General features: G+C 37.6%; 1 protein-coding gene and 2 gene segments (V, D, J or C); all 3 read right to left on the bottom strand.

Moving 5' to 3' along the window:
* Window positions 1–611: 611 nt before the first annotated feature.
* On the bottom strand, window positions 612–1,166 carry LOC103144806 (Ig kappa chain V-III region NG9-like). The segment is given in 2 exon segments: window positions 612–1,020; window positions 1,115–1,166. Coding segments are annotated over 2 exon segments (378 nt in total).
* Window positions 1,167–3,165: 1,999 nt separating this feature from the next.
* On the bottom strand, window positions 3,166–4,440 carry LOC103144784 (Ig kappa chain V-III region NG9-like). The segment is given in 2 exon segments: window positions 3,166–3,810; window positions 4,322–4,440. Coding segments are annotated over 2 exon segments (381 nt in total).
* Window positions 4,441–7,797: 3,357 nt separating this feature from the next.
* LOC103144782 (uncharacterized) overlaps window positions 7,798–11,226 on the bottom strand; it is a 16,615-nt gene continuing 13,186 nt past the window's right edge. Inside the window, exons 3-7 of the mRNA XM_016676319.1 lie at window positions 9,453–9,519; window positions 8,617–8,970; window positions 8,498–8,527; window positions 8,268–8,374; window positions 7,798–8,168 (exon numbers count right to left, since the gene is read on the bottom strand). Of these exons, the coding sequence (XP_016531805.1) occupies window positions 8,142–8,168; window positions 8,268–8,374; window positions 8,498–8,527; window positions 8,617–8,970; window positions 9,453–9,519 (585 nt within the window). The 3' untranslated portion in view covers window positions 7,798–8,141. The remainder of the gene's footprint in view (window positions 8,169–8,267; window positions 8,375–8,497; window positions 8,528–8,616; window positions 8,971–9,452; window positions 9,520–11,226) is intronic.

Below are 11,226 nucleotides of genomic sequence, written 5' to 3'. Positions count from 1 at the left end.
ACACACTTGAACAGAAATGATCCTAATATCAAACCACAGATATACAATCAAACAGAACTTGGATCAAGATGCCAGGCACGTTCTTTGAAAACTGTTATCATTGTGGCCATTAAGTGTGTTTGAAGTTATTTTTTACTCAGAAATATCTACGAACATACATCACATTGAACCTTTTTTTAAATTTTTTTAATAGATGGAAACATGTTAAAGATTTACAGATGTACATGTGTGTATATACCGTGTTTCCCCGATAGTAAGACACCCCCGATTGTAAGACGTATCGGGGGTTTCAGGGGGGTCGGCTAATATAAGCCGTACCCCGAAAGTAAGACATATGTCTTACTTTTCGGGGAAACACCTCTCATCTAGCTGCGCGCCGCCTCCTGCCCACGTCCGCACCGTCCCCCTCTCCATACGTCACCGCGTCTGCCACCTCCCTCTGATCTTAATGAGCGCCGCCTCCTGCCCACTTCCGCGTTTTATGGTTAAAACAAAAAATTCGACAATTTTTTTCCAATATAAGACATACCCCTAAAGTAAGACATAGTGGGGCTTTTGGGGATAAAAAGAAAGTAAGACACCGTCTTACTTTCGGGGAAACACGGTAATATAAACAGTCTACTCTGCTCTTTAGCTCCACCTACAGGTTAAAACAAGTTTTCTTTCACTGTCTCTGGGGTTTTTGTGCAGCTCTTCAATCGGCTGCATCACTGTGTTTACTGACAGAACAGAAATACACTCCACTGTCTTCAGGCTGCAGCTGCTTCACTGTCAGAGATCCACTGTAAGCGTCTTTGTTCTCTACTTCAAACTTCTCCTTGCTGAAGCCTTCTTCATACTGTGCAGGGCTGTACGATGTGGTGAAAACTATTTGCTTCATGTTCTGACCCGGCAGCTGCTGGTACCAGTACATCTGGTTATGATTAACATCTATATTTTGTCTGCAGTTGATGGTGGCAGACTGACTCTGGTTGGCCCACAGCAGAGGAGTCTGAGTGACATCACTGCTGTCTGTTGGACCTGCAGCGGTCAGATATCACATCATGTTACAGAAAATCCAACAAAAACCGAGACCAATAGCAACATAATGATGGACGTGAAGTCCGTGACGTACCTCCAAGCCAGAGCAGAGCTGCAGAGAGCTTTATGACAGCAGCTGGGATCATGACTGTGTTGTGAGCCGACTGAACTCAGAGTGATGGAGCTCTGACATCACTAGAGATGGGAGGGTCTGGTTACTGTCACACTGTGTGTGGTTGGAGCCGAGGTGGACAGTGAGCAGAGGTTCATGTTCAGCTCCTCCGTCTGTTTGCGTCACTGTTTTCACTCGCTAGACAGAAATATAACATTTTCTTTATATTCTGCTTGCACGTTTTTCGCTGCGAAACTCAAACTGCAAGTTTCAGGCCATTTCCAGTTTTTAGTATACCGACTCGTTCAAAAAATGATTTAAAAGTTCATTTATTTCTTAACTCCATGATCAGTTCTCTTCATTTGTATAGAACATTTCAGCAGCAAGGCGGTTCAAAGTGCTTTACATAATAAAAACACACAATTATAAAGTTATAAAGACCAAATGAAAAACACTGTATGAATTAGACAAAAACTTCTGTTTTAGAATTTTAATTCTCTTAATAATGATGATTTTTTTTTTGCTAACAGCTGATGAAAAGACATTTATCCTTAGAATATTTAATCAGACCAGCAAATTTTGTAAATGCAGACTTAATGAAAAATATGCTTGAAAATATACTTCAATCAAACAAGCGAGACTCATCGGGACGTTTATTCTCAATTTTTGAACATGACTGTATTTGACAAAGTTCTGGCATTAAAATGGGACAGGAGCTCCCCCTAGTGTACACATGGCAAATGTATTTGAATTTGAAGTGGTAACACTTCTTTATCGCACAAAGAAGTGTGATTTGTATCACAGTAACATCATTTAATCATATTTTCAAAATTAATGATCTGTAATAATACTCTTGTTGAATAAACAGTGGAGAAAATCTTGAAACTAACAATCCTGGCAACTGGGGGAGGATTTTAAACATTAAATGAAATTCATCATGACAATGATGCATCCAGATTATTATCACGATAAATGATAAACGATACGATAAATGCTAGCCCCTATTTCTTACTCGTGGCAAAAAGCGATTATCATATTTGCCTGATTAATTCTTCTGAGCTTCACTTTGCTTAGGATTGAACAGGACGAGGATTATTACATCTACCAGACCGACTTCCTGCCCTGACAGTTGGCACAGGAAGAAGGGTTTCTTTTTTTCCCTTTCTTTTTGCTTCCATCTTTGATTTGCTGCTGTACTTCACTGCTCTCTGCTGCAGCTGTGTTCCTCTTCGGTGTGTGTCTATTTGCTGGATCATCACAGAAGGTTTTTGTAGCAGACAGACACAAACTGAGCCACTGTGTCGACCAGCTGCACAGTAATACCTGCTGCTGTCTTCTGGCTGCAGTTTATCCACACGGAGCTCAGATTCCTTCGTGCCGTCTCCACTTATATTGAAACGATCTTTGAACTCATTCTCAAGAGTTACTCTGGTGTAGTAAACAAAACCAATTAACTCGAGGGTGGAGTCGCTGGTTGGGTTTTTGTACCATAGAATCTGGTTGTATCCGATGATTGAATAGCTGCAGCTGATTGTTACAGAACTCTGAGGAACTTGAAGCGTCCATGGAGGATCCTGATGCACGTCTTTGCTCAGAGACGCATCTGGATTGAGAAAAAGATTAAATTAAGAGTAGTTGGACAAAGATATTAATTTGATTTATACAACGGCAAGGAAATAAAGCGCTCTACCCCAGAAGCAGAGCAGCAGCAGAGAGATGATGATGCTGATCATGTTTTTATCTTCCTATTTGTCTCGGCTGCGTCTGACAAGCTGAACTCATGTTAAAGGATCAAATGAGAGGGGAGGAGACACAAAATGGGATCGTCACAGCAACATCTGATTCAAGCCAACTCCATATTGTTTAATACATAATATAGTCTCTGTATTTTTTGTAATAAGTGAAGAAAAACCTAAAAAAAAAGTTTCATAATAAAATAAAAACACAAAATATGCTTATTAGCCCATTACATCCTGAAGCTTCTCTTTTCTTTTTTCCATGACACAACTTTTGTTGGCCACCATTATTTTTTCATGGATTTCATTCTTTAAAAGAAATAAACAACTCCAGCAACCAAATAAAGCAAAACCTGAAAAAAGAACGCACGGATTACAGTCTTTAACTTGGTCACATTTGTCATGTTGAATTGCTGTATTTTATTGTCAGTGATATGTATACAGTAATGTATATTTGATAGCATATAGAGGAAAAATACAGTAAAAAAAAAAAATCCCATTTTAGTCAGTTACCTCACCTAGAAGGTATTAGTGATATTAGCGCCCTCTACAGTTAGCTCAAAACAATATTTTTCGGTCCCTGTGCTTCAGCTGGATTTTTGTTCAGCTCCTTCAATCAGCTGCTTCACTGTGTCTCACTGACAGAACAGAAATACACTCCGCTGTCTTCAGGCTTCACCTTCTTCACCCTCAGAGATCCCGTCTCCGCATTCTTCTTCTCTGCCGGAAACTTCTCCTCCGTGAAGCCCGGGTCGTACTCGGGTGGGCTGTACGCCGTGGTGGAAACGATCAGCTTCATGTTCTGACCCGGCAGCTGCTGGTACCAGTACATCAGGCGGTACGTGCTGCCCTTTGTGTGGCTGCACTGCATCGTGGCGTCGGCATCCTGATTTGTCCACAGCGTGGGAGTCTGGGTCACCGGCTCGCCGCTAGCAGGACAGCCTGGGTGTAAATTATGGAAGGTTAATATGAGTGGTATGGCGGCCCATTAGGGCCATTGTAAATGGAAAGAGAGGAGGAGTAAATTTCTGTCAAAAGAAAAAAAAAAGTTTGCGATCTCAAAAATGATTCAGAGAAAAACTTGGAATTTTTCTGCTTGAAAAGTCAAAAAAAAAAAAAAAATCAACTTTTGAAACTCAGGAAATTTCCAAATGTCAAAGATGTTTGACTTTTCAAAATGCAAAACTAGCTCTTTTTTTTCTAGAACATTTTTGAGATTAATCTCAACATTTCAGATTTTTTGAATCTCAGAGATTTCCAAGTTTTTTTTGTTTTGTTTTGTTTTTTGACGGAAATTTACTCTGCCAATCTAAAATGGCCCTAACATACCATCGTAGACATTTTTTTCTTGTTTTTCTATTAACATTTTTTAGATAAAAATTGACCTAAAAAGCATAAACACGGAGCTCTGATCCAAGCTTAAAAACAGATTTAATGGATGATTTTTATTTACCTGATAGCCAGAGCAGAAAGACCGATAACAAGAAGAAGCTTTGTTTCAGTCTGACAGCTTCCATGTTTCATGGCGATCGGAGTGTTCAGTATTTATGAGCAGGAGGTGGGAGAGACATGTGACTTTCACTGTATGACAGAATTGTGTGTGTGTGTGTGTGTATTTTAATCTGCCATTTATTTGTCTGTTGAGAACTTGGTACTGTAGAGCCCTCTACAGTTCACAGAACTAACATTTTTCACATGTAGAAAAAAACACTATTTGACTTGTTTGGTCACCAAAGTACTCAGGTTATATTTCAGATGTAATACTTTGACCTCAAAATGTTCAGATTTTTAAAAATCAGAATATCACACATTTTTCTTTCCGGATCACAACAGTATTAAGTTTGACAACAATAACGACTGGATTGCGTAATATTTAGGCACAGGTTACATATATTCAGGTGCAGTAAAGTCTATTATGTTACTTTTTATATAAAGTGCCTTAAAAAAAAAATCAAAGTTCAGAGATTTTTTTTAGCTCTGATTGACAGCTGAATTCCTGGTTCAGCCAGCAGGTGGCGCAATTACCTGCTTCTGAACATGATTTTTATTTATTTGTCTGTTTGACAGCGCTTCAAACTGCTCCCGATATTAACAAGATCGAGATTCCTATTGATAAATTTCACCATCTGTTGGTCAGAACATGAACATGTGGATTTTATGATTTCTTATTTTACTTTAGGTTATAATTGAAATACAGTAATAACGTACCAGAATGGATTTAAAATTCAGAAAGTTGAAATTTTATCTTAAAGCCCTTTTAAACAGACACATGAGAATGGATAATGGGTTGATCTACTATTATGTACAGTTATGGGCAAGAATGGTTATTAAATTCTACTATACCTAAGTGTATACGCAAAATTCATACTAGGAATCTCTACTTAACAATAAAAGTAGAATTAGGTTTTTTTAAAATGTAAGTATATTAAATAAAGCCGTTATATTTGGTTAACAGCCATTAATGCTGTTTATGTCTCAACTCACTCATTGTTTTTGGTTTAAAAATTGAACTGATTTGAAGTTTGATAATGTGGTGCAGCACACAGTTTGCACCACAAGGGGTCGCTAAACGTGACAAATGTTTCCAACTGCTGGTTGAAATGACTGTCCCTAAACTTATTGGTAGCCAAGGTAAAGATGTGTAACAAAAAAAAAAAAAAAACTAAAATTATCTTATGTATTATTAAGCTACTCTAATCTTATAGGGAAAATGTTTCCAAAATCACCCACCTTTGATTTTAATACAATTGGGTCTTTTTTAGTCTTGTTGGTTTATTCAAAAATCATGCTTTTTTATTACTTAACATACTTTAAAAGCTTTTAGACCCTCCGATCAACTTGAAAATGTAATTATTAATTCATGTCTTTCTGTTTAAATCATAAATATGAAAGCATGACATCCAGCTGGAGCAGGTGAGTGTTGGTCGTCAGAAGTCAGGGAGATAAAAACGACTTCATTTGAAAATGCAACAATGCTGAGAGGGACGGTTGGGCAGTAAACCATGGATCTCCATTTTTCTTTAGTGATTAATTAACAGAATCAGCTTTTATATGCATCTTTTTAAAGGAGTAGATCTTTTTTTCATATAAAGTAAAATTCTGATCAGAACTATTTTTCCAACCATATTTGGTTGGTTTTTGTACAGACAGTAAGTCAGACAGATGCCTCAGGTTTAGTTAATTTCAGCTGTTTTCAACGACATGAACTGATACTGTTAATGTCCTATATGTTTCGATGCAGTTTGATCAACGTTCATGTCGCAACTCAAACATGAACGGTGGATAAAAGCTGCTGGTAACGACATCCTGTTCACTCCGTCTCACTGCTGAGCTACAGCTAACAGGGTGTCCTTTCAGCTACGTTAGCTCCTCGATTTTGATCGATAAAATGACGAAATCACTTTGTTGAATTTCTATTGACTTTGTTTAACATTTATTTAACCAGATAAGTAGATTTAGAACAAAATCTGATTTTCTGTTCAGAAAACATTTAGACAATTTTAGTTTAAATGTATAACATTTCTTACAAAGCCAACCAGTCAGGAATTTTAACAACAGCTGTTTTACACCAATTATGATATTTCCAAGTTGTGACATTAAATAAAAACTTTTTTTTACTTCAGTATTTATGACAACAAACATTAGAATAATAATAAAAACTTCTTGGAGTTTATCTGTGTACATCCTTTATTTATTTATTTTTTTACAAAGGAGAAGCAGAAATATGATCCAAACAGATGTTATCAACAATGAGGCTGTTTTTGCTTCACAGTTGTCGTTTCCTGTTTGTCTGACTGGGTGAATAAAAACATGATTTTCAGATAAATGGAACAAAACGAAGAATTTTGGATTAAATTTAAGTTCTTATTTTGTCTTTCTGTAACTTTTTTTTATATAAAGAAGGTAAATAGTGCAATAAAAATGCCATCACTATAAACATTCCTTCTTCTTTCTTTTTTTTTTGTTTTGTTTTTTGTTTTTGAGCAGGTGCTTTCGAGACCGAAAAAATAAACGGAGTTTCCCTCAACATAAATGCTCTTAGCTGCAAACGTTCTGCTCCAGATCACAATGAGCAGCTGCTGTTTGTTGTTAGACGCCCGTTCGGTTTTTAGTTTCAGTTGGCACAGAAACGGAGGTGGCAGCAGCTGTTTGCTCAGAGGGCAGCAGTGTGAATGCGTGGGGAGTGCAGAAGGGGGGGGGGTGATGCAGGTGCGACGGTAGAGCCGGATGCTGCGGTGAAGGTCGAAGGTTTCACCTCAGTTGTTTCTCAGCAGAGAGGCGGAGCTGCAGGCCGCCATGCGACCGCATCCTGCCGCTCCGCAGCAGCTCTGACCTGCTTCTCTGCTCCGATCAGAACCCTGACTTCCTGTTCTCACATGCAGAACGCTCTCTCTGACAAAGATCCAGAGGATGGAAACCGTGACAACCATCTCTCTTTGTTCATGCATAGAGGATGAAAAAAAGTACTATGAAAGTAAAGCTAAAGCTGTTAATCATTCCATGAAATTTAAATACAGCATTTTTTTTACCTTTTAAAAGATTCAAAATGGAAAAAAAATAAAAAAAAATGTGGAAAATCTTATGACTCAAACCTGAGTTGAGTTGTTTCAACTTTGTGATGGAAAAAATGAATCTGACTTCACAGAAAACACGTCTGAAATTGTATCTGTAAGAAGTGCTGAGAAATGTGGAAAATGCAGAAAATAATGACAGAGATGCAAATCCTAATATGTAGTTCATACATCTTTATTGAGAAAGCTGCAAAAATAATAAAAAGGATATGAAACATAAGCACTTTTATAATTTAACAAGAATATACGTAAATGTTATGTAGATTTGGACGATTTTTCATCTCTTTTAAAGTCAAGTCAGGGAATCTTTACAGAGCACTTTATCATCACCGTGGTAAAATTAAGGCCCAAGTCATTCTTTGTCAAAAAGAGGTGGTGGGTTTTTTTCGCCAAAAGATTATTGGGGGGAGGGGGGTTAGGGTTAGGGGGAATCACTTCTGGCAAAAAAAAAAAACAAAACAAAAACTTGGATCATTACTTTAGGAAGGTGACAATATGACGACAATCTCCGTTGTTCCAAAAACCTTCAGACTATCATGGTGTTTAGAATAGAATCATGCAGCACATCAGATCAAATCAAATAAAACACAAACACACACAGAGCAACTGTGTGTGTTTGTGTTCTGGAGATTTTATTTACAGAACCAGAAAGAGAGAGTTTCTCCTGCAGATTGTCACTTTGCTCAGGCGTCAGTTCAGCGCTCACTTCTTCTGTTTTCTTGGTGAACTCTGCAAAACAACAAGAACAACAAAAAGACATACTTAATCCCACATTAATCTCTTTAATATTGATGGAGATGTTAAAGCTGCAGACTCTGCAGGACCAACCTGAAGCTTCCAGACCAGAAAGCAGACCAAGGCGGCGTAGAGGCAGCTCTTCAGGATCAGGGCGCTGTAGGAGAGTTTGGCATTCTGGGTAATTGTCAGGTATTTTTCTGTTGGGGAGATAGAGAAACTTTAGAGCTGTGGAGGCTAATGGCCTACCTGTTAACACCAGATTCACCTGTTGGAGCATAAAAATACATAGTGATTTTTTATTTATTTATTTTGTTTTTTACCTCGTGTCATTCCTCTATCCATTTCTTTTGCTGGAAAACAAAGAAAAAGATGACACCATTACTAAACCTGAAGCATAAAAAGTCACTTAAAAATGTTTTGTTTCTCTAAAGTTACGTACATTTAATAAGTTTGCTGTAGTTGTTGTAGTCTGTTCCATTAAAGAATGTGACGTTACAACTGAATTTATTGTCAGGATTGAACCAGGTCTTGGCCTGCAGCCTCAGCCTGCTGGTGATGGAGTACAGTTTTGTGGTTTTATTCCTCTTGGCGGCGGCGTCGGTCGCCACACCATCAGTGATGTTCTGGCCGTTGAGCTGCCAGAACACGGTGACATGATCCGGGTAGAAACCAGACGCCACACACACCAGGGTCTTCCTCCTCTCCCCTTTCTTCTTCTTCTGGTCTCTGCACTCGTGGGGTGAAGGTGGAAGGATTTTCACCGTCTGTGGTTCAGTGACTTTCGTTCCATTTTCTGTTTATTTAAAAAAAGATGAGATAAAACAAGTTACTACTACTCTGATCTGCATGGTTAAAATCCGAAACACTATTAGAAATCATTTCAGGTTTTCTCCATATAACCAGATGCTTTATTAATATTTTCTTCTGTGATCTTACCTAAAACTGTGAGTTTGGTTCCCTCTCCAAAATAAGCAGGATGAGACTCAGAGCACAGAACTCAGTCACAGGTAGAAAACCCAACACTCTCTAGTTTATGTTTTCTACATGAACCAGAACGCTGACATTATAGTTTTATTCTTGTTTTTGTTTTTTTTTTGGACAAGAATTCACTTTGATTCTAACGTTGTTCTTTTGGGGACAAATCATAAATCTGACATCTTTTAAACAACTATCTGACTTATTAACGATGAATGATCAGGAAAATAACGTATTATTTTGTCTTCACATTTAGATCCCATCAGGAGCTACAATTTTTGTTTTTAATTTTTGTCTTACCTAAAACGGTGAGTTTAGTTCCAGCTCCAAAATAAGCAGGATCGAAGTTGTTCACACTGATAAATGGCTGCAGGAAAAGTTGCTGCCGACTTCAAGCTTTTTTACACTTGAACTAAACAACTTTTGTAGAAAAACTAAACCAAAAACTAATTCTTTCACCAACTCCTGTTAGTTTTTATTCTTTTTTTTTTACATCTACACTAGAGCCGAAGATTAAATGTTTTTTATTCATTTAGTTTGTTAGAACTTCCAAACTAATTTTCCTTTACTTCTGATCTTTTTTCATGTTGATTTGTTGTGAATATTTTTTGTGTTTCTTACCTAAAACAGTGAGTTTAGTTCCAGCTCCGAAGTAAGCTTCAGTCTGGGAGTCACAGTGTTTCACAGAGCTGATAAGAACTGACAGGGTAATAATCTGGGCTTCGAGCCAAACATGGTTTAGCTGAACGAACGTGGAGAACACCTGTTCCTACTCACATAAATGAACTTTTAAAACAAATCCCCTTACCCTTTTTTACTCGGCAAGTCTAATTATTTACCATAATTTCACTTTTATTTCAACAAGTGTAGTGTAATTATTTCAAATAACTCAAGAACAAAATCACCACCAGGTTGTTGGAGCGTCGGCTTCGTTTCTCCAGACTTTTCTTACCTAAAACGGTGAGTTTAGTTCCAGCTCCAAAGTAAGCCTGATCGTAGGAGCACAGAGACTCTGAACAGCGACAAAACCTCGTCCTCCTGCCTCTCTGTGTCTCCTACCTTCTTAAAGTTATTCTGTATTTGTCATTTCAAAGCAAGCCGATCAGGTAGAATCTTCATAATTTGAAGAATCGTTGTGAATAATTTGCAGCTTTTCTCTAATATTTGCAGACTCTCTTACCTAAAACTGTTAACTTTGTTCCTCCACCGAAGTGAGCTTCATAGCCACCAGTGGCACAGCATTAAAGATCACTGCTTATAATGGCTGATCATTCAGCTTTTACCTTCTCTTCTTTTACTATTTATTTATTTTATATATATTTAAAACCAACAAGTAGATCCTGGTTTTTAACTAGTGTACAAATATTTGAAGCTAGAGGGTTTTATTCATCTATTTAGGTCATAAAAACCAGCAACGTCTCCTGGATTCATTCCAACAAAACCAAGCAGAACATGAATTAGCGCTTAGCTAAAGCTTTGGTTTAGGTGCTACTCACCTAAACTAGTTAGCTTTGTCCCACTTTCAAAGTAAGTTTCTTTCAAAAATAGCTCAATTTTTTCACTTATCATTATTTTAACCTGTTACTCACCTAAAACCGTTAGCTTAGTGCCACTTCCAAAGTAAGCTTCGTTAACACCAGAGTCACAGTGCAGCAGATCAGCGCTCAAAACAAGCTAAGCTGCTGCTTATCCTACACTTTAAGGCTGTTTTATCTGAAACACTATTTCCTCTTTCATTAACTCTAAAGATTTACTTTTATTATATATTTCTTACAAAGGCAAAACATATAAATGTATTACATTGTAAGACGTACTTTATGTGAGTCAGTAAAGTGAAGTTTTTGTGTTTTACTCACCTAGAACAGTCAGTTTTGTTCCCTGACCGAAATAAGCTTCAAAGTTGGCACAGAGCTTCAGCTTAATGTCAAAAAGTGCAGAGTTGAACTTCAGGTATAACTACAAGGCTCTTTATGCTAACGTTGTAGAAAACTGGTGGTTTTAGCTCATTTTAATACATCTCTTACTCACCTAAAACTGTCAGTTTTGTTCCTTTTCCAAAGTAAGCTTCGTTGGC

Source organism: Poecilia formosa, unplaced genomic scaffold, assembly GCF_000485575.1.
Source record: "Poecilia formosa unplaced genomic scaffold, Poecilia_formosa-5.1.2 Scaffold131, whole genome shotgun sequence".
NCBI lineage: Eukaryota > Metazoa > Chordata > Actinopteri > Cyprinodontiformes > Poeciliidae > Poecilia > Poecilia formosa.
This window is presented reverse-complemented; position numbering and strand designations above follow the sequence as displayed.